Source organism: Delphinus delphis, chromosome 11, assembly GCF_949987515.2.
Source record: "Delphinus delphis chromosome 11, mDelDel1.2, whole genome shotgun sequence".
Lineage (NCBI taxonomy): Eukaryota > Metazoa > Chordata > Mammalia > Artiodactyla > Delphinidae > Delphinus > Delphinus delphis.
In genome coordinates this window covers 34,480,209-34,495,817 of record NC_082693.1, presented here as the reverse complement: position 1 = coordinate 34,495,817, position 15,609 = coordinate 34,480,209, and the positions used below count along the sequence as shown (strand labels likewise).

At 36.2% G+C, this 15,609-nt stretch overlaps 1 protein-coding gene across 3 annotated transcripts in view; it reads right to left on the bottom strand.

The window, feature by feature from the left end:
• Positions 1 to 5,404: 5,404 nt before the first annotated feature.
• IRAK4 (interleukin 1 receptor associated kinase 4) overlaps positions 5,405 to 15,609 on the bottom strand; it is a 31,034-nt gene continuing 20,829 nt past the window's right edge. For 2 of the 3 annotated variants that reach the window (XM_060024611.1, XM_060024612.1), the window contains 6 exons: positions 15,398 to 15,512; positions 14,539 to 14,648; positions 10,955 to 11,138; positions 9,965 to 10,027; positions 7,433 to 7,591; positions 5,405 to 7,304 (listed from right to left, as the gene is read on the bottom strand). In XM_060024611.1, the coding sequence (XP_059880594.1) occupies positions 7,269 to 7,304; positions 7,433 to 7,591; positions 9,965 to 10,027; positions 10,955 to 11,138; positions 14,539 to 14,648; positions 15,398 to 15,512 (667 nt within the window). In that variant the 3' untranslated portion in view covers positions 5,405 to 7,268. The remainder of the gene's footprint in view (positions 7,305 to 7,432; positions 7,592 to 9,964; positions 10,028 to 10,954; positions 11,139 to 14,538; positions 14,649 to 15,397; positions 15,513 to 15,609) is intronic. The other variant, XM_069541197.1, reaches the window with a different exon arrangement.

The following is a 15,609-nucleotide window of genomic DNA, read 5'->3' as shown; positions in this document are numbered from 1 at the left end:
AAGGTTTACAGGCTGATGTCAGATGCCTGAGTTAAAATTCCAGCTCTGCAATTTAATAGCTGCATAATCTTGGGCAAGTTACTTCACTTCAATTTCCTCATTTATAAAATGTGAATAATAATGTCATCAGATTCATAGGATTGTTATGAGAGATAAGTTAATATAGGGGAAGCATTTTGAATAGTCCTTAAATTATTTAATAAAAACAGTGCAACATATAATTTTTTAAAATTATAAGTTTATAAATTAATGTACATAACATTATTATTATTAATTATTCTTGGGATACTGTGGGAACACAGAGGAGAGGCACCTACTTCTGCATGGGGAATCAGAAAAGACTGTGGAGTGGATACCAGCATTGAATTTTAAAAAACTGTTATGAGTTTGCCGGGTGGACAGCAGAGGGAAGAGCATTCAAAGCGGAATAGAAAGATGGACGACCATATGCCCAGATACACAGATGTCATGTTCAAGAAATTCCAGGAAGTGCAGTTGTTTGGGAGAAAGGTATATATTTCAGACTGGTTGGCTAAATATGAGAACTACAAGAATCTATCCATATGCATATGGATGATATTTGAAACTCCATAAGTAGATAAGATACAAAGGTCTAGAAAGAAGAGTATCCAGGATAGAATCAATATTATTCTACTTAAACTAGGAAAATATCGGGTAATTCAGATCAAACCTTTCCCTGAGGAAAACTAGGGGAAAAATTCTGCTCAAAGGCATCAGTGTGCTACTAAGGTAGTGATGAAATATAGAACCAAGATATGGGAGAAAACATAAATCCAAAGCGATGAACCCAGTATGTAGGGCTACTACTTCCTTGGGACTATTTGCCAGTTCTGGGAGAAGCTATGAACAGATGTGTACACGTATTTTTTTAGTACCTGTGTTCAGTTCTTTTGGATACACACCCAGGAGTGGAATTGCTGTGTCATTGGTAATTCTATGTTTAACTTTGTGAAGAGCTACCAATCTATTTTCCACAATGGCTGCACCATTTATATTCCCATCAGCAATGTACAAAGTTCCCAATTTCCCCACATCCTCACCAATATTTGTAATAGCTATAGGGGTATCTCATTGTGGTTTTGATTTGTATTTCCCTAATGACTAATGCTGCTGAGCACCTTTTCATGTGCTTATTGGCCATTTGTATATCTTCCTTGGAGAAATTTCTATTCAAATCCTTTGCCTATTTTGAAATTATTTTTATTATTGCCTGTAAGAGTGTTTTGTATATTCTGGATAGTAGATTCTAATCACATATTATTTTCACATATGCCATTCTATTGATTGTCTTTTCACTTTCTTGGGTGACGTCCTTTGATACACAAAAGTTTAGAATTTTGGTGAAGTCCAATTTATCCTTTTTTTTCTTTCTGTTTTTTCTGTACTCTTGGTGTCAGATTTAAGAAACAGTTGCCTAATCCAGGGTCACAAATATTTACACCTGTTTTCTTTTAAGAGTTTTGTAATTTTAGCTCTTACCTTTAGGTATTTCACCCATTTTGAGTTAATTTTTGTATATGATGTGAGGTAAGGGTCCTACTCATTCTTTTCCAGGTAGATATCCAATTGTCCCAGCACCATCTATTGAAAAAAACATTCTTTCCTCCATGGAATGGTCTTGGCAAACGATTGACCATATATGTAAGAGTTTAGTTCTGGACTTTCAATTCTATGTCATTGATCTATATGTCTGTCCTTATGCCAGCATCACACTGTTTTGATTACTGTATTTTCATAACTGGGAAATGTGAGTCCTCAACTTTGTACTTCTTTTTTAAATAATATTTTGGCTATTCTTGGCTATTCTATATGATACTAATGGGGGGGAGGGGGTGTTTGTTTTATTTTGTTTTAGATGGCCTTTATCAGATTGAGGAAGTTAAGTTACCTTCTATTCTTAATTGGTGAGTGTTGGATTTTGTCAAATGCTTTCTCTATTGATGTAATCATGTGGGTTTTGTCTTTTATTCTATTTAAATGGTGTTTTATAGTCACTGATTTTTGTATGCTGAACCAACTTTGCATTTCTGGGATACATTCTACTTGGTTTTGGTATGTAATCCTATTTATATGTTGCTGGATTCAGCTTGCTAGAATTCTGGGGGGAAATTTTTGTGTCTACTTTGGGCACTGCTTTTGCTGCATGAGTTTTGTTGTGTGTTTTTCATTCCTCTCAAAGTATTTTATAATTTGCCTCATGATTCCTTATTTACTCATTGGCTATTTAAGAGTGTTTTGTTTAATTTACACATATTGGTGAATTCCCCAAATTTCCTTCTGTTATTAATTTCTAATTTCATTCTCCTGTGGTTGGAATACATGCTTTGTAAGATTTAAATATTTTGAAATTCATTGAGATTTGTCCTATTTTCTGGAACCTGTAAATGCTCTGGATGTGCAGGCTCAGCGGCCATGGCTCATGGGCCCAGCCACTCCATGGCATGTGGAATCTTCCCGGACCGGGGCATGAACCCGTGTCCCCTGCATCGGCAGGTGGACTCTCAACCACTGCGCCACCAGGGAAGCCCGTTTTGGAAGATTTTTAATCGCAATTTCAATTGCATTACTTGTGATTAGTCTGTTCATATTTTCTATTTCTTCCTGGTTCAGTCTTGGAAGGTTGCACCTTTCTTAAAATTTTTCCATTTCTTCCAGGTTGTCCATTTTATTGGCATAGAGTTGCTTGTAGTAGTCTCTTATGATTTTTTGTATTTCTGTGGTGTCAGTTGTAACTTGTCCTTTTTAATTTCTAATTTTACTGATTTGAGTCCTCTCCCTCTTTTTCTTGATGAGTCTGGCTAAAGGTTTACCTATTTTGTTTATCTTTTCAAAGAACCAGCTTTTAGTTTCATTAATTTTTGCTACTGTTTTCTTCACTTCTATTTCATTTATTTCTGCTCTGATTTTTGTGATTTCTTTACTTCTACTAGCTTTGGGTTTTGTTTGTTCTTTCTCCAGTCGCTTTAGGTGTAAGGTTAGGTTGTTTGAGATTTTTCTTTTTTCTTGAGGTAGGATTAATTTGCTGTCAAGTTTCTTAGGACTGCTTTTGGTGCATCCCATAGGTTTTGGGTCATGTGTTCTCACTGTCATTTGTTTCTATGTGTTTTTGATTTCCTCTTTGATTTCTTGAGTGATCTCTTTGTTATTTAGTAGCATATTGTTTAGTCTCCATATGTTTGTGTTTTTTATTGTTTGCTTTTTTTTTTTTTTTTTTTTGCAGGCAGACTCTCAACCACTGCACCACCAGGGAAGCCCACTGTTGGTGTTTTTTACACTATTTTTCCTGTAATTGCTTTCTAATTTCATAGCGTTGTGGTCAGAAAATATGCTTGATACAATTTAAATTTTCTTAAGTTTACCGAGGCTTGATTTGTGACCCAAGATGTGATCTATCCTGGAGAATGTTCCATGAGCACTTGAGAAGAAAGTGTATTCTGTTGTTTTTGCATGGAATGTCCTACAAATATCAATTAAGTGCATCTTGTTTAATGTCATTTAAAGCTTGTGTTTTCTTATATATTTTCAGTTTGGATGATCTGTCCATTGGTGAAAATGGGGTGTTAAAGTCCCCTACTATGATTGTGTTACGGTCGATTTCCCCTTTTATGGCTGTTAGCATTTGCATTATGTATTGAGGTGCTCCTATGTTGGGTGCATAAATATTTACAATTGTTATATCTTCTGTTTGGATTGATCCCTTGATCATTACATAGTGTCCTTCCTTATCTCTTGTAACAGTCTTTATTTTAAAGTCTATTTTGTCTGATATAAGTATTGCTACTCCAGCTTACTTTTCATTTCCATTTGCATGGAATATATTCTTCCATCCCCTCACTTTCAGTCTATATGTGTCTCTAGGTCTGAAGTGGGTCTCTTGGAGATAGCATATATATGAGTCTTGTTTTTGTTTCTATTCAATCAGTCCGTGTCTGTTGGTTGGAACATTTATGCCATTTGCATTTAAGGTAATTATCGATATGTATGTTCCTATTACCATTGTCTTTATTGTTTTGGGTTTGTTTTTGTAGGTCTTTTTTTTTTTTCTCTTGTGTTTCCTACCTAGAGAAGTTCCTTTAGCATTTGTTGTAAGGCTGATTTGGTGGTGCTGAATTCTCTTAGCTTTTGCTTGCTTGTAAAGCTTTTGATTTCTCTGTCAGATCTGAATGAGATCCTTGCTGGGTGGAGTAATCTTGGTTATAGGTTTTTCCCTTTCATTCCTTTAATTATATCCTGCCACTCCCTTCTGGCCTGCAGAGTTTCTGCTGAAAGATCAGCTGATAACTTTATGGGGATTCCCTTGTATGTTATTTTTTCCTTTTTCCTTGCTGCTTTCAATGTTTTTCTTTGAATTTAATTTTTGTTAGTTTAATTAATATGTGCTTTGGTGTGTTTCTCCTTGCATTTATCCTGTATGGGACTCTCTGTGCTTCCTGAGCTTGGATGGCTATTTCCTTTCCCATGTTATGGGGTTTTTGACTATAATCTCATCAGATATTTTCTCAGACCCTTTCTCTTTGTCTTCTTCTTCTGGGACACATAATTCAAATGTTGGTTCATTTAATGTTGTCTCAGAGGTCTCTGAGACTGTCCTCATTTCTTTTCATTCTTTTTTTTTTTTTTCTGTACGCGGGCCTCTCACTGTTGTGGCTTCTCCCGTTGTGGAGCACAGGCTCCGGACGCGCAGGCTCAGTGGCCATGGCTCATGGGCCCAGCTGCTCCGCGGCATTTGGGATCCTCCCGGAATGGGGCACAAACCCGTGTCCCCTACATCGGCAGGCGGACTCTCAACCACTGTGCCACCAGGGAAGCCCTCTTTTCATTCTTTTTTAATTATTCTGCTCCTTGGCAGTCATTTCCACCATTCTGTCTTCCAGCTCACTTATTAATTCTTCTGTCTCAGTTATTTTGCTATTGATTCCTTCTAGTGTATTTTTCATTTCATTCATTGTGTTGTCCATCACTGTTTGTTTTTTAGTTCTTCTAGGTCCTTGTTAATCATTTCTCATATTTTCTCGATCCATGCCACAGGCCATTAAATTCTGCCTTGAGGAAACAGTGAAAAGAGCCTGTACATTATTCTCCTCAGAACTTTAGTCAAGTCCTGCTCAGCTGCAAGCTGAGGGCAACCCCCCTGCTGTTCATTCCTAGAGTTAAGTGAGTCACACAAGTTCAAGGGTCCACGATGCATCACACACCATCAGGCATGAAACCGTGTGGAATCTTGCTTTGGAATCTTGGATTGACTGTATTGTGGCTCTCAAAAGAGTTAAGGTACAGTCTTATCCTGAGAGAGAAGCCATGCCTAATTTTGGAAAGTCTGATATCAATTCCATTTGATGGAATGGAAACATCTACCAAATTATACTGTGAAATTTTCAAAATCAATGAAACAGGTTACTCATTAAAAAATTTTTAATATGGTTTGGTCACAGCCCATAACCACAGCTACATCCATGGCATTTTACATATATGCTTTTATTTCAAGTAATAGTTAACTCACGGGCCACCCCACGCCACCAGGGAAGCCCCATTATATTTTATTTAAAAAATTTTTTTTAATAATTTTATTTTATTTGGCCATGCCACGGGGCATGGGATCTTAGTTCCCCAACCAGGGATCGAACCCGTGTCCCTTGCATTGGGAGCATGGAGTTTTAACCACTGGACCACCAGGGAAGTCCCTCATTATATTTTAAAATAACATTATTATTTTCAGGGTTATAAGCCATACTGTGCCTCAAATTATGTGAGTTCATGTTGAGATTAATGTGACCAAGTCATTTTATTTATTTTGCTTTTCAACTAGCAAATGTTTTTTGCTTAAATGCTTAGTTTATAAAGGTGATTTGAAAACAGTACTATCTCTGTTTCCCAAGAAAGCATTTAGGAAGGTCTAAACAGTACAATATAGAGGATGATCATCTTCTACTATAGCTCACTCTACATACTCTTGTTTTGAGTGTGTTAATGAAAGAACTAATGATACCAAGATTATTGAATGAATGAATAATTGCAGATACTTGGTATTGTGGACAGAACCTGTGAACATGATGGGGTATCCCCGTTGGAGAATCATCATGAGAATATCTGTATTCATTTTCTATTGCTGCATAAAAAATTACCACAAACTTGGTGGCTTATAGCAACTTATTTATTATCTCACAGTTCTGCATGTCCAGGCACAGAAGTCCATGTTTGCTACTGAGGTTCTCACAAGGCCGAAATTTAGGTGTCAGTGGGGGCTATGGTATCATCTGAAGTTTGGAGCACTCTTTTAAGCTAATTTAGGTTGTTGGAAGAATTCAGTTTCTTGACGCTGTACAACGAAGGTTCCAATTTTGTCTTGCTGGCTGATAGCTGGAAGGTAGCTTTCATCTCCTAAAGTCCACCCATAGATCTTAGCCAATGTGGCCTTCCTACAACATGGTAGCTTACCTCAAGGCCTACAGGAGAATCTCTCAGACTTCTTGTAAGCTCTTCTAAGCTCACCTTATTAGGTCCAGCCCCCAAAGCAGCATCTCCTTATTGACAGTCAAAGTCAGCTGATGAGGGACTATAACTGCATCTGCAAATGCTTTCAAATTTCCCATATAACATAATCTAACAATGGCCATATCATCATGGGAGTATCATCAGGGCATAACTGGCTTATGGTGAATGATTGCTTAAAATAGCACACTGTGAACATGACCCTATAAACAAATGACTGTAATAGGATTTTATAATCATTTATGTAAACATTAAATTTTATATCACTTTACAAGTTACAAAGTGCCTGTACATATTCTGCATCACTTGATTTTCATGACTACCTGTCAGAGAGGCACAGTAGATAATTAGTCCAACGTTACAGGTGAAAAAACCAAGGTTCAAAGCAGCTAAGAGGTTGCCCAAAGCTTTACAGAAAATTAGTAGTGGAGTCAGGCTTCAGCCCAGGGTCTTTTCACCCTATAGTTCAGTCCTCTTTTTTGTTAATTCTGAGTTTTCATACTGTGTTTGGTAAGGTTCCAAGGAGATCTCAGGGATTACGGTAAGACCTCAGAGTGAAAGCAGGGCTAAGTGTTGCTACAGTGGCTCTGCTTTTGTTTGTTCTATATATTGGGGCTTCTACACAAGCTTTAATAACCACTGCACTTCATCATGCTGCCTTGTCAAAGGTAAAGAAGAATGCTTACAAAAAAATCTTAGTTTAAAAAATGATTTAGATAGCTGTATATAAAAACCCAAGAGTCTATTCCAGTAAAGTTTTAAGAAGCTGTGATTTCTTGCAGCAGTTGTTGAACCTTTTATAAAGAAAGAAAGATAGAAAAAACAAAAGAACCACATTAAATAGTTGGTTTGAAATGTACACTTAGGAAAAAATGACAAACCCCACCTCCTTCACTTTTTAAATATATGTAAAAAAAATTACCTTCTTAATGTCTGGTCTTTTATTTTTCTTTTCATGCAGACATTGACTGGCAACAGAGTACATAGTTTCAATGGAAGTGGGATCAATGTCATTCATCTTCGTATCAATATAATCTTCAATTGTCTTTTCTTCATCTTCAATTTCTTCTTTAATATCCAGCTTTAAGACAAATGTTAAAACTTTGAGTGTCAAATAAAAGGGAAACAAATCAGATAAATTTATAAATGTATTTATAAATAAATAATATTTATATTATAATTAACCTATATTATCAATTATATTATAAAAGAATACATTTAAATTATTTAATCTACATCATAATAACATTTACTCTTAGTTTACTATCTACCGTTGTAACCTTATTAAGAATTGAAGACATCTAGGAGAAGCTCTATTTATTTACTTACTTACTTATGCATACATATATACCTCCCTCCTAGAAACTTTCAGCCATTTGCCTTTTTTTTTTTTTTTTTTTTGCGGTACGCGGGGCTCTCACTGTTGTGGCCTCTCACGTTGCGGAGCACAGGCTCTGGACGTGCAGGCTCAGCGGCCATGGCTCATGGGCCCAGCCGCTCCGCGGCATGTGGGATCGGGGCACGAACCCGTGTCCCCTGCATCGTCAGGTTGACTCTCAACCACTGCGCCACCAGGGAAACCCGCCTATTGGTTTTTGTATTTATGTGTCTGAGCTAATTGCTCTCATGTACTCAGCAGTATTTACTGGCGGCCAGCACAAGGAGGTCTGCTTCTTTGCTGTGCTTCTGATGACGCAATTCCAGCTTCTGAATGCAGAGCCCCTCCCTGCACAGGCACACTTGTCTATGTGTACTCACACTGTTGAATCAAAGAGAAAGAGCGAGGAAGAGAAAGGGGGCAGGGCCACGATGAACAGATAATCAATCGGGAGAGAGGTGGACTAGAATGGTGTAGTGGGTTGAGCGGTAGCCCCCAAAAGATATGTCCAAGTCCTAATCCCCAGAACCTGTGAATGTGACTGTATTTGGAGAAAAGGTCTTTGCAGATGTAATTAAGCTAAGCATTTTGAGATGAGATCATCCTGGATTACCCAGGTGGGCCCTAAATCCAATGACAAGCATCTGTTTAAGAGACAGAAAGAAGAAAAAAAAAAGACACAAAGGAGAAGACAATGTGATCACAGAGGCAGAAATTGGAGGGATGTGCATACAAGTCAAGGAATGTCAACAGCCCCTGGAAGCTGGAAGAGGCAAGGGAAGACTCTCCCCTAGAGTCTCCAGAGGGAATGTAGCCCTGACAAAATTTTTATTTCAGACTTCTGGCTTCCAGAACTATGAGAGAATAAATTTGTCATTTAAAACCCTACTTTGCAGTAACTTTTTCCTCCTATATTTTCCACCTACACACTTTCTCTGTATAATCCAATCAACACGCAAAGCTTTGGAATGCCTGTACACGAACAGCTCAAAAATTGTAACTCCAGCCCAGGCTTCTTTCCTGACCTCCAAGAACCAATGGGACAGAGGATTTTATTTCTTTGATAAGACAAAATTTCACTATGTGCTACTGTAAAATATTATGAAATATTACAAAAATATTAACTTTTCACAACTATGTTTTATAAATATATTTTAATGTGAAATACTATATAGCATGTAATATTCATTACTACATATCCAGGAACCCATGGAAAGCTTTGTAATATATAGTTTTATAAGGGACACTTGTAGCAATATTGTAATATAGAGATATTATGGTATTTCTTAAAAGTATGGCACCAAGCCTTTGAGCAAATATATTATACCTTTTGACTTTCTAATCCTCATTCTAGGGGAATAATCTGGTATACACATGTTGTCTGAATTTGTCACACTGGCTTGTTCCATTAGAACACATAAATTAGAATAAAGTCAGTGTAGTTATTTAACTAATTTTAAGAAAAACTTATATATAGTACTAGGTATTTCTGTAAGTCTTTAATTTTATTAGAAGACTCTCCAAGTTCTTAAAATTTAATATATAGGGAAAAAAAGGCATGGCATAATTTTCCTATAGTTTTAGCATTCAGTTAGTCTATTTATATAATTGTCAATGAATGCCTAATATAACACACAGGTAAAATTTTCTATGATAACTTTATTAAAAAATACTCCATAATAGAAATGGATGAAGAATTTTATTAGCAATTCTATTCTGATATAAATTTCAAAGGAAGCAAATGTTGCTTTTCCTCTCTGCTATTAGTAATCACCATGAAAGTAACAAAATAAACATATACCAGAGGAGACCTCATAAATCACATAGCCCTATTGTGATTTTAGACACAAAGAAACTAGAACATAGAATATATGTGTCTTTTCCAAGCTTCACAAATATTTCAAGGCAGAGCTGAGATTAGAAATATTTGATGCTCTTTCCATATGCCACTACGTAATTGCCAACAGAAAGACTGCCAATAGAAAATGACATTTCTAGATACCAAATTTACCCACAGAAATTTAGATTCTAAATGCATATAGAAAAGGACTGGAAAAAATGAAATCTTTCAATTACCAATAACTGAGGTTCACGGTGTTCATCCACAGCTGGAAGTCCAGTTATTATTTCTAGTAAAACCTAAGAAGAAAGTAAAATCCATTAATATGACTCGAGACAACATATAGAAACTAGAAGGAACATAACTGATTATGAAATCTGATGAACAATTTCCACACACTGCATGATGCCCTTTAGGCATGAAAGCGGAAAGAACACGAGCTGTGGTCATTTCTGACCACTCTTTCTTCCGGGACACCTCGGATCCCGCCCATACCCACAAGCAGTTCTTTTCTACTGGCAACTTACTAAACAATCAGCACCCCCTCAACATGTGTTCTGGACACTGCTTTTCCTGTCTTGCAGAGGATTTTTCACAAGAATAATTTTCTCTGGTTCTTAGGAGAATATTATTTTCTAAACCTCAGGCATATCCTAGAACCCTGTGCCTTAACTTCACAGTACTATGAAGATAAATATCCGTAAATGAAACACATATGAATAAATAAGATAAAGAAGCACCCAATTTCTCCAACCACTCCCATCCACTCCTCATACCATCATAAAAGTTATTAGGAACAGACTGGTAGATCAGAAAATGCCAAAGCATATTTCCTTCAAAAAATATTTCATTTTTAAAACATGACATTAAAGTGCATACTATATGACACAATTTGTTTTAGGCATTAATTCAAGTTTCATATTAATTCATGTGGCAAAAAATTATTTCATGCAGTAATTTCAGAAATCAATTTAAAAGTTTTACAAATTCAGAGTAGTTTTTATAACTTTCTCATTTAACTAGAGGTTAAAGTGAACAATTTTAATCTTTATGTAAGAGAGCTAAGCAACACAGATGTATTCAAAATATTCTATTTCAATTTCACAAGTACAGCCAGACTGATTATTGTTACTAATTATATATATATTATTTTACATGTGTGTGTATGTGTGTGTGTGTGTGTGTGTGTGTGTGTGTGTGTGTACATATATATATATGAAACTTACCACACCAAAGCTGTAGATGTCAGATTTGGCTGTTATTTCTCCTCGCAAAGCTTCTGGTGCCATATAAGCTGTTGTTCCCACAATTCTGCTTGTCAGGACTGTTTGGGCAAACTTCTCAGAAGCCCGTGCAAGCCCAAAGTCAGATATTTTGGCTGTAAAGTCTTCGTCTAGTAAGATATTTGCACTGAAAAAAAGTTTTTCTTTTCAAGCAAATCAAATAGTTCCTTAGGTAGGCATATGAATGTTTGTATTTATACAGTATCCCACTTTATAATATACATCATAAAAGCCTGAAATTTGTGTAAATAAATGAGAATTTCAGATTAAAGCTAAAGAGAAATAAAATTGTCTTCTTTTCCTTATTGTTTCTTGAGGGAAAATCTAAGGAGTATAAAAGTGAAATAAAGCTGTTGATATTAGTGAGAGATATTTTTATTATTTCACAAATAATTTATTACAAGGTAACTTCCCTCAAAGTGTCCTAAAGCACCCTTCTTAATTCCTTTCCTAAAATATCCCAATTCATTTAAAAACAAATTTTCAACTAAAGTTTCTTAATTATTTATTTCATTTCTTGGGGGGTATTATCTGAAATCTTTTGAAGAGGAAAGAATATGGCTAAAAGACCTTCATTCATTCATTTTATGCATGTGCTCCTACACTCATACTTTCATTCAACAAAACTTTATTGAGGACCCCCAATGTTTTATAGTATTTAAGCTCAGGGCTGGGCATGGGGGCTATCTTCGAATTTTATCTGTAACAAAGGTATAGGAATAATTTTTTAAAATCCAGTAAGTATTCATAATGGTGATATTAGGCACAAAATGCTGAGAGAACAACCATGTGTCTGGAAGAACTGCAGAAAATTCCAAGTAGAAGGTGAAAAGAGTGCATAGTCTTGAAGGACTGTTACAAGTTGAGGTTAAAAGAAGGAAAGAAAGGCATCTCAGACAAATGGAGCAACATGAACACAGTGAAGAAAACAAAAAACATATGATCAATTTGAAGAAACTGGTGTCAGTGGAACATGAGGAGAGCTTGAACTTTATCCTGTGAGCAGCAGGATACCAGCTAATGGGTTCATAGTAGGGAACTGATGTTATCAGACTTGATTTTTAGGACCACAACCTGTCAGTATAGTACTGCATAGATGAGAACTGGTACAGACTGGTTAAAGGATGACCAGGAAAGTTTGTAATAAAGCAAACAAGAGATAGAGTGTAAATAAAGGCTGGGGAGAAAAAGGAGGTGCAAATTTTGAGGCACACTCAATAGAACTTTGTAATTTGTATGATATGGGGAATGAGAAAGTCTTTAGCTTGGGAGACAGGATGAATACTGACTTCATTTGATTAGGAAAGAAATACAGAAGGAAGAACTTGTGTTAAAAGAGGAATGAGTGATTTCTGACATGTTGACTTACGGGCTGCTGTGGGACATCTCGGTGGGGTGATTTGGTCTGTAAACACTGAAAATATAGGACTGGAGGCTAATGATACCGATTTGAGAGTTGCCCACATAGAGGTAGAAGTTAAAGTCAATATATCACTCAGCAAGAATATGTAGGATGAACCAAAGAGACGATGAGGTAAGAACACACCAACTGGAATACACCAATGTGTAAGGGATGGGAGATGGTGTCTCTTCTCTTATCTGAGGCTAGTCCCTCTACTTGGACTCCTTTCTACATTCTCAGGAACCTTATGCTATAAATTATCTCATTTCTCTTTTCTGTTCTATCACCTCCTTCTTCCCATAGACACAAAAACATGCTTTAGTCTCTGCCATCTTAAAAAAAAAACTTCCTGAATGACACACTAATTTCCAGTTATCCTTCTTCATGGGCTAAACCTCTTATCAGACTGTCTATACTCACCTCTCAGTTCTCTCGCTCCCATTCTCTGCTCAACTACAACCTGAATTCTGACCCAATTACTACATGGAAGTAGGTCTCCATTAAGTCACTAATGACCTTCATGGCACTAATCAAATGCCTCATTTAAAAAAATTTTTTTAAAATGCCACATTTTTCAGTCCTTATCCTGACCTCTAAAAAAGCAATTGACACTTTTGACTAGTCCTTCTAGGGAAACTCTCTTTCCTTGTTCTCAGGGATACCACACTCTCCTGGTTTTCAGCTTACTTGCAATACTTTCTTAGATTCCTTTCTAGACTCATTCTCTTCTACTTGGCCATTAAGTCTTGAATTTCCTCAGTACTAAATCTTGGGAACTTTTCCTAATCTAGTTCTCTCTTAAAGTGAAGACAACCATATGATAGCTCTTCAATTAACACCCATATGCAAGTAATACACAAATTGATGTCTTCAGCTCAGACTTCTTTCAGCTCCAACATGTACATCACACTGATTAACATCTCTACTCACTTCTATATCTTAAAGGAACCTCTAACACAACATGCACAAAAGAGAACTCACATTTTCCACCCCCAACCTGGTCTTCTTTCAGTGCTTTCTCTATAAGTGAATCATGTCACAATCATTCCAGAATTCAGTTCTGGAAGCCATAAATCCTGGTGTCACTCCTGATATGTCACTCTCCCTGATGCCCCTGCAGCCAAGAATCAGCAAGACTTGCCATCTTAAGCTCTCAAATCTGTTCACGTCTCTTCATATGAACTGCTACCACCAAGCCTTCTATGATAGGCTCCAAGCTACCCCTTCTTACAAACCATTCTCTACACTCAAGTCAAAGTGATATTCTCAAAACTTAAAAGTGGTGCCACATTCTTACTTACAATTTTTCAATGGCATCTGATTACACCTGTGATAAATTAATGTCCTTATTTTGGTCTATTAGGTCCTACAGGGATTAGCTCTCTGCCTACTTCCATAATTTTATATTACATCAATCACCCCTTGAATTTCCACACTTCAGTCATTTATTTCACTTCCTGTAATTCTTCATGCTCCCACGTTCCCTTTCAACACTGGTCTCACATATGTGGTTCCTTCTTCCTAGAATGTTCTTTCCCCATTTTCTATGGCTGCCCTCAAATTGTGCCTACTTATTTCCTGTTCATTCTTTGGATCTCAGCTTAAATATCATTTCCTCAGGGAACTCCTCTTTATACTAATACTATAGACTACACACTAAAGTTCTGTTATTATTTTGTGATTATTTGATTGCTGTCAGATGCTACAAATGCTACTTTTGCTAACTATACCATCTACAGTACCTATCATGTCGTGTGTTCAACTAATATTTGTTAACTAACTAAATACATAACAAGAAAGATAACTGAACTGCACCCGTGGAGGATAAAAGTGATTCAGAAAAGAGCAGTGATCCAGAAAATAAGAAGGAAAATAATCTTGACATAGCAAAAATGGTCAAGAAGAACAGAAAAAACATACTATTCTTTTTAAAAAGGTAAATTAGGATGAATGCTGGAAATAGGTCACTGGGTTTGAAATAAGGCAGATTACAGACATCCTTAGTGAGGAGAGCTTTCACGGAGTGCTCCAGGTTAAGACGTGCATGTGAATAGTGAATAGAAAGAGTGAGAGAAAATTATTCTTTAAGAGAGTTTTCCTAAAGCTTCGTAAAGGTAGCATTTACCTTTTAATATCTCTATGAATATGATGGTTTTCATGTAAATAACTGAGGCCATTAGCTGCACCCTGAGCAATCTTGCATCTTATGCACCAAGAGAGTGGTGGAGTATCATCCTTATGAAGTAAGAAACAAACCAATTAAAAAAAAAGAGGAGGATAAAAAAAATCTATGACAATATACAATACGATTTTTTCTAAGCAGCTACTGACAATTATATTACATTGCTAAGAATTTACAAATATCACTTTTTAAGTTGTTAAAAAATAAGCTGTGACGGGGCGAGAGAGAGTCATGGACATATACACACTAACAAACGTAGTAAGGTAGATAGCTAGAGGGAAGCAGCCGCATGGCACGGGGATATTGGCTCGGTGCTCTGTGACAGCCTGGAGGGGTGGGATAGGGAGGGTGGGAGGGAGGGAGACGCAAGAGGGAAGAGATATGGGAACATATGTATATGTATAACTGATTCACTTTGTTATAAAGCAGAAACTAACACACCATTGTAAAGTAATTATACCCCAATAAAGATGTTAATAAAAAAAAAATAAAAAAAAATAAAAAATAAAAAAAAAAAAAAAAAAAAATAATCTCTAAATAAGATCAAATGGGGATTAGTATTTCTTATTTAACAATAAAAATATATAAGAGCATCTTCAAAGTCTAGCCTTGACTGATATTTTTACATTTTAGATTATCACCTGCTAGGCAATTCCAGTTGTTTACATACCAACTGTATAGTTTTCACAGACCAGGAAAAATATTAAGACTAATACAGTTTAAATGATCCTGTCACAAAGTAAATATCAGTATTCCAACACAGAAACATAAAACCTAACAATGTGATGAACAAACATCTTACCAAGCAAGACAGTCTGTCTAGCAATGAACCATTGGGCATGTAAACATACACTAAGCAGAGGTCATCTCCATCACTTGAGAAACCAAGTAGTTCTACTAAGTTTTCATGTTGACACCTGTGACAAATAATTTTCCACTCAAAATTATTATGATACATACATATATTTAGCTGTAGGTTACAAGTTATTCAATTTAGAGCTTTAAAAAAAAAGC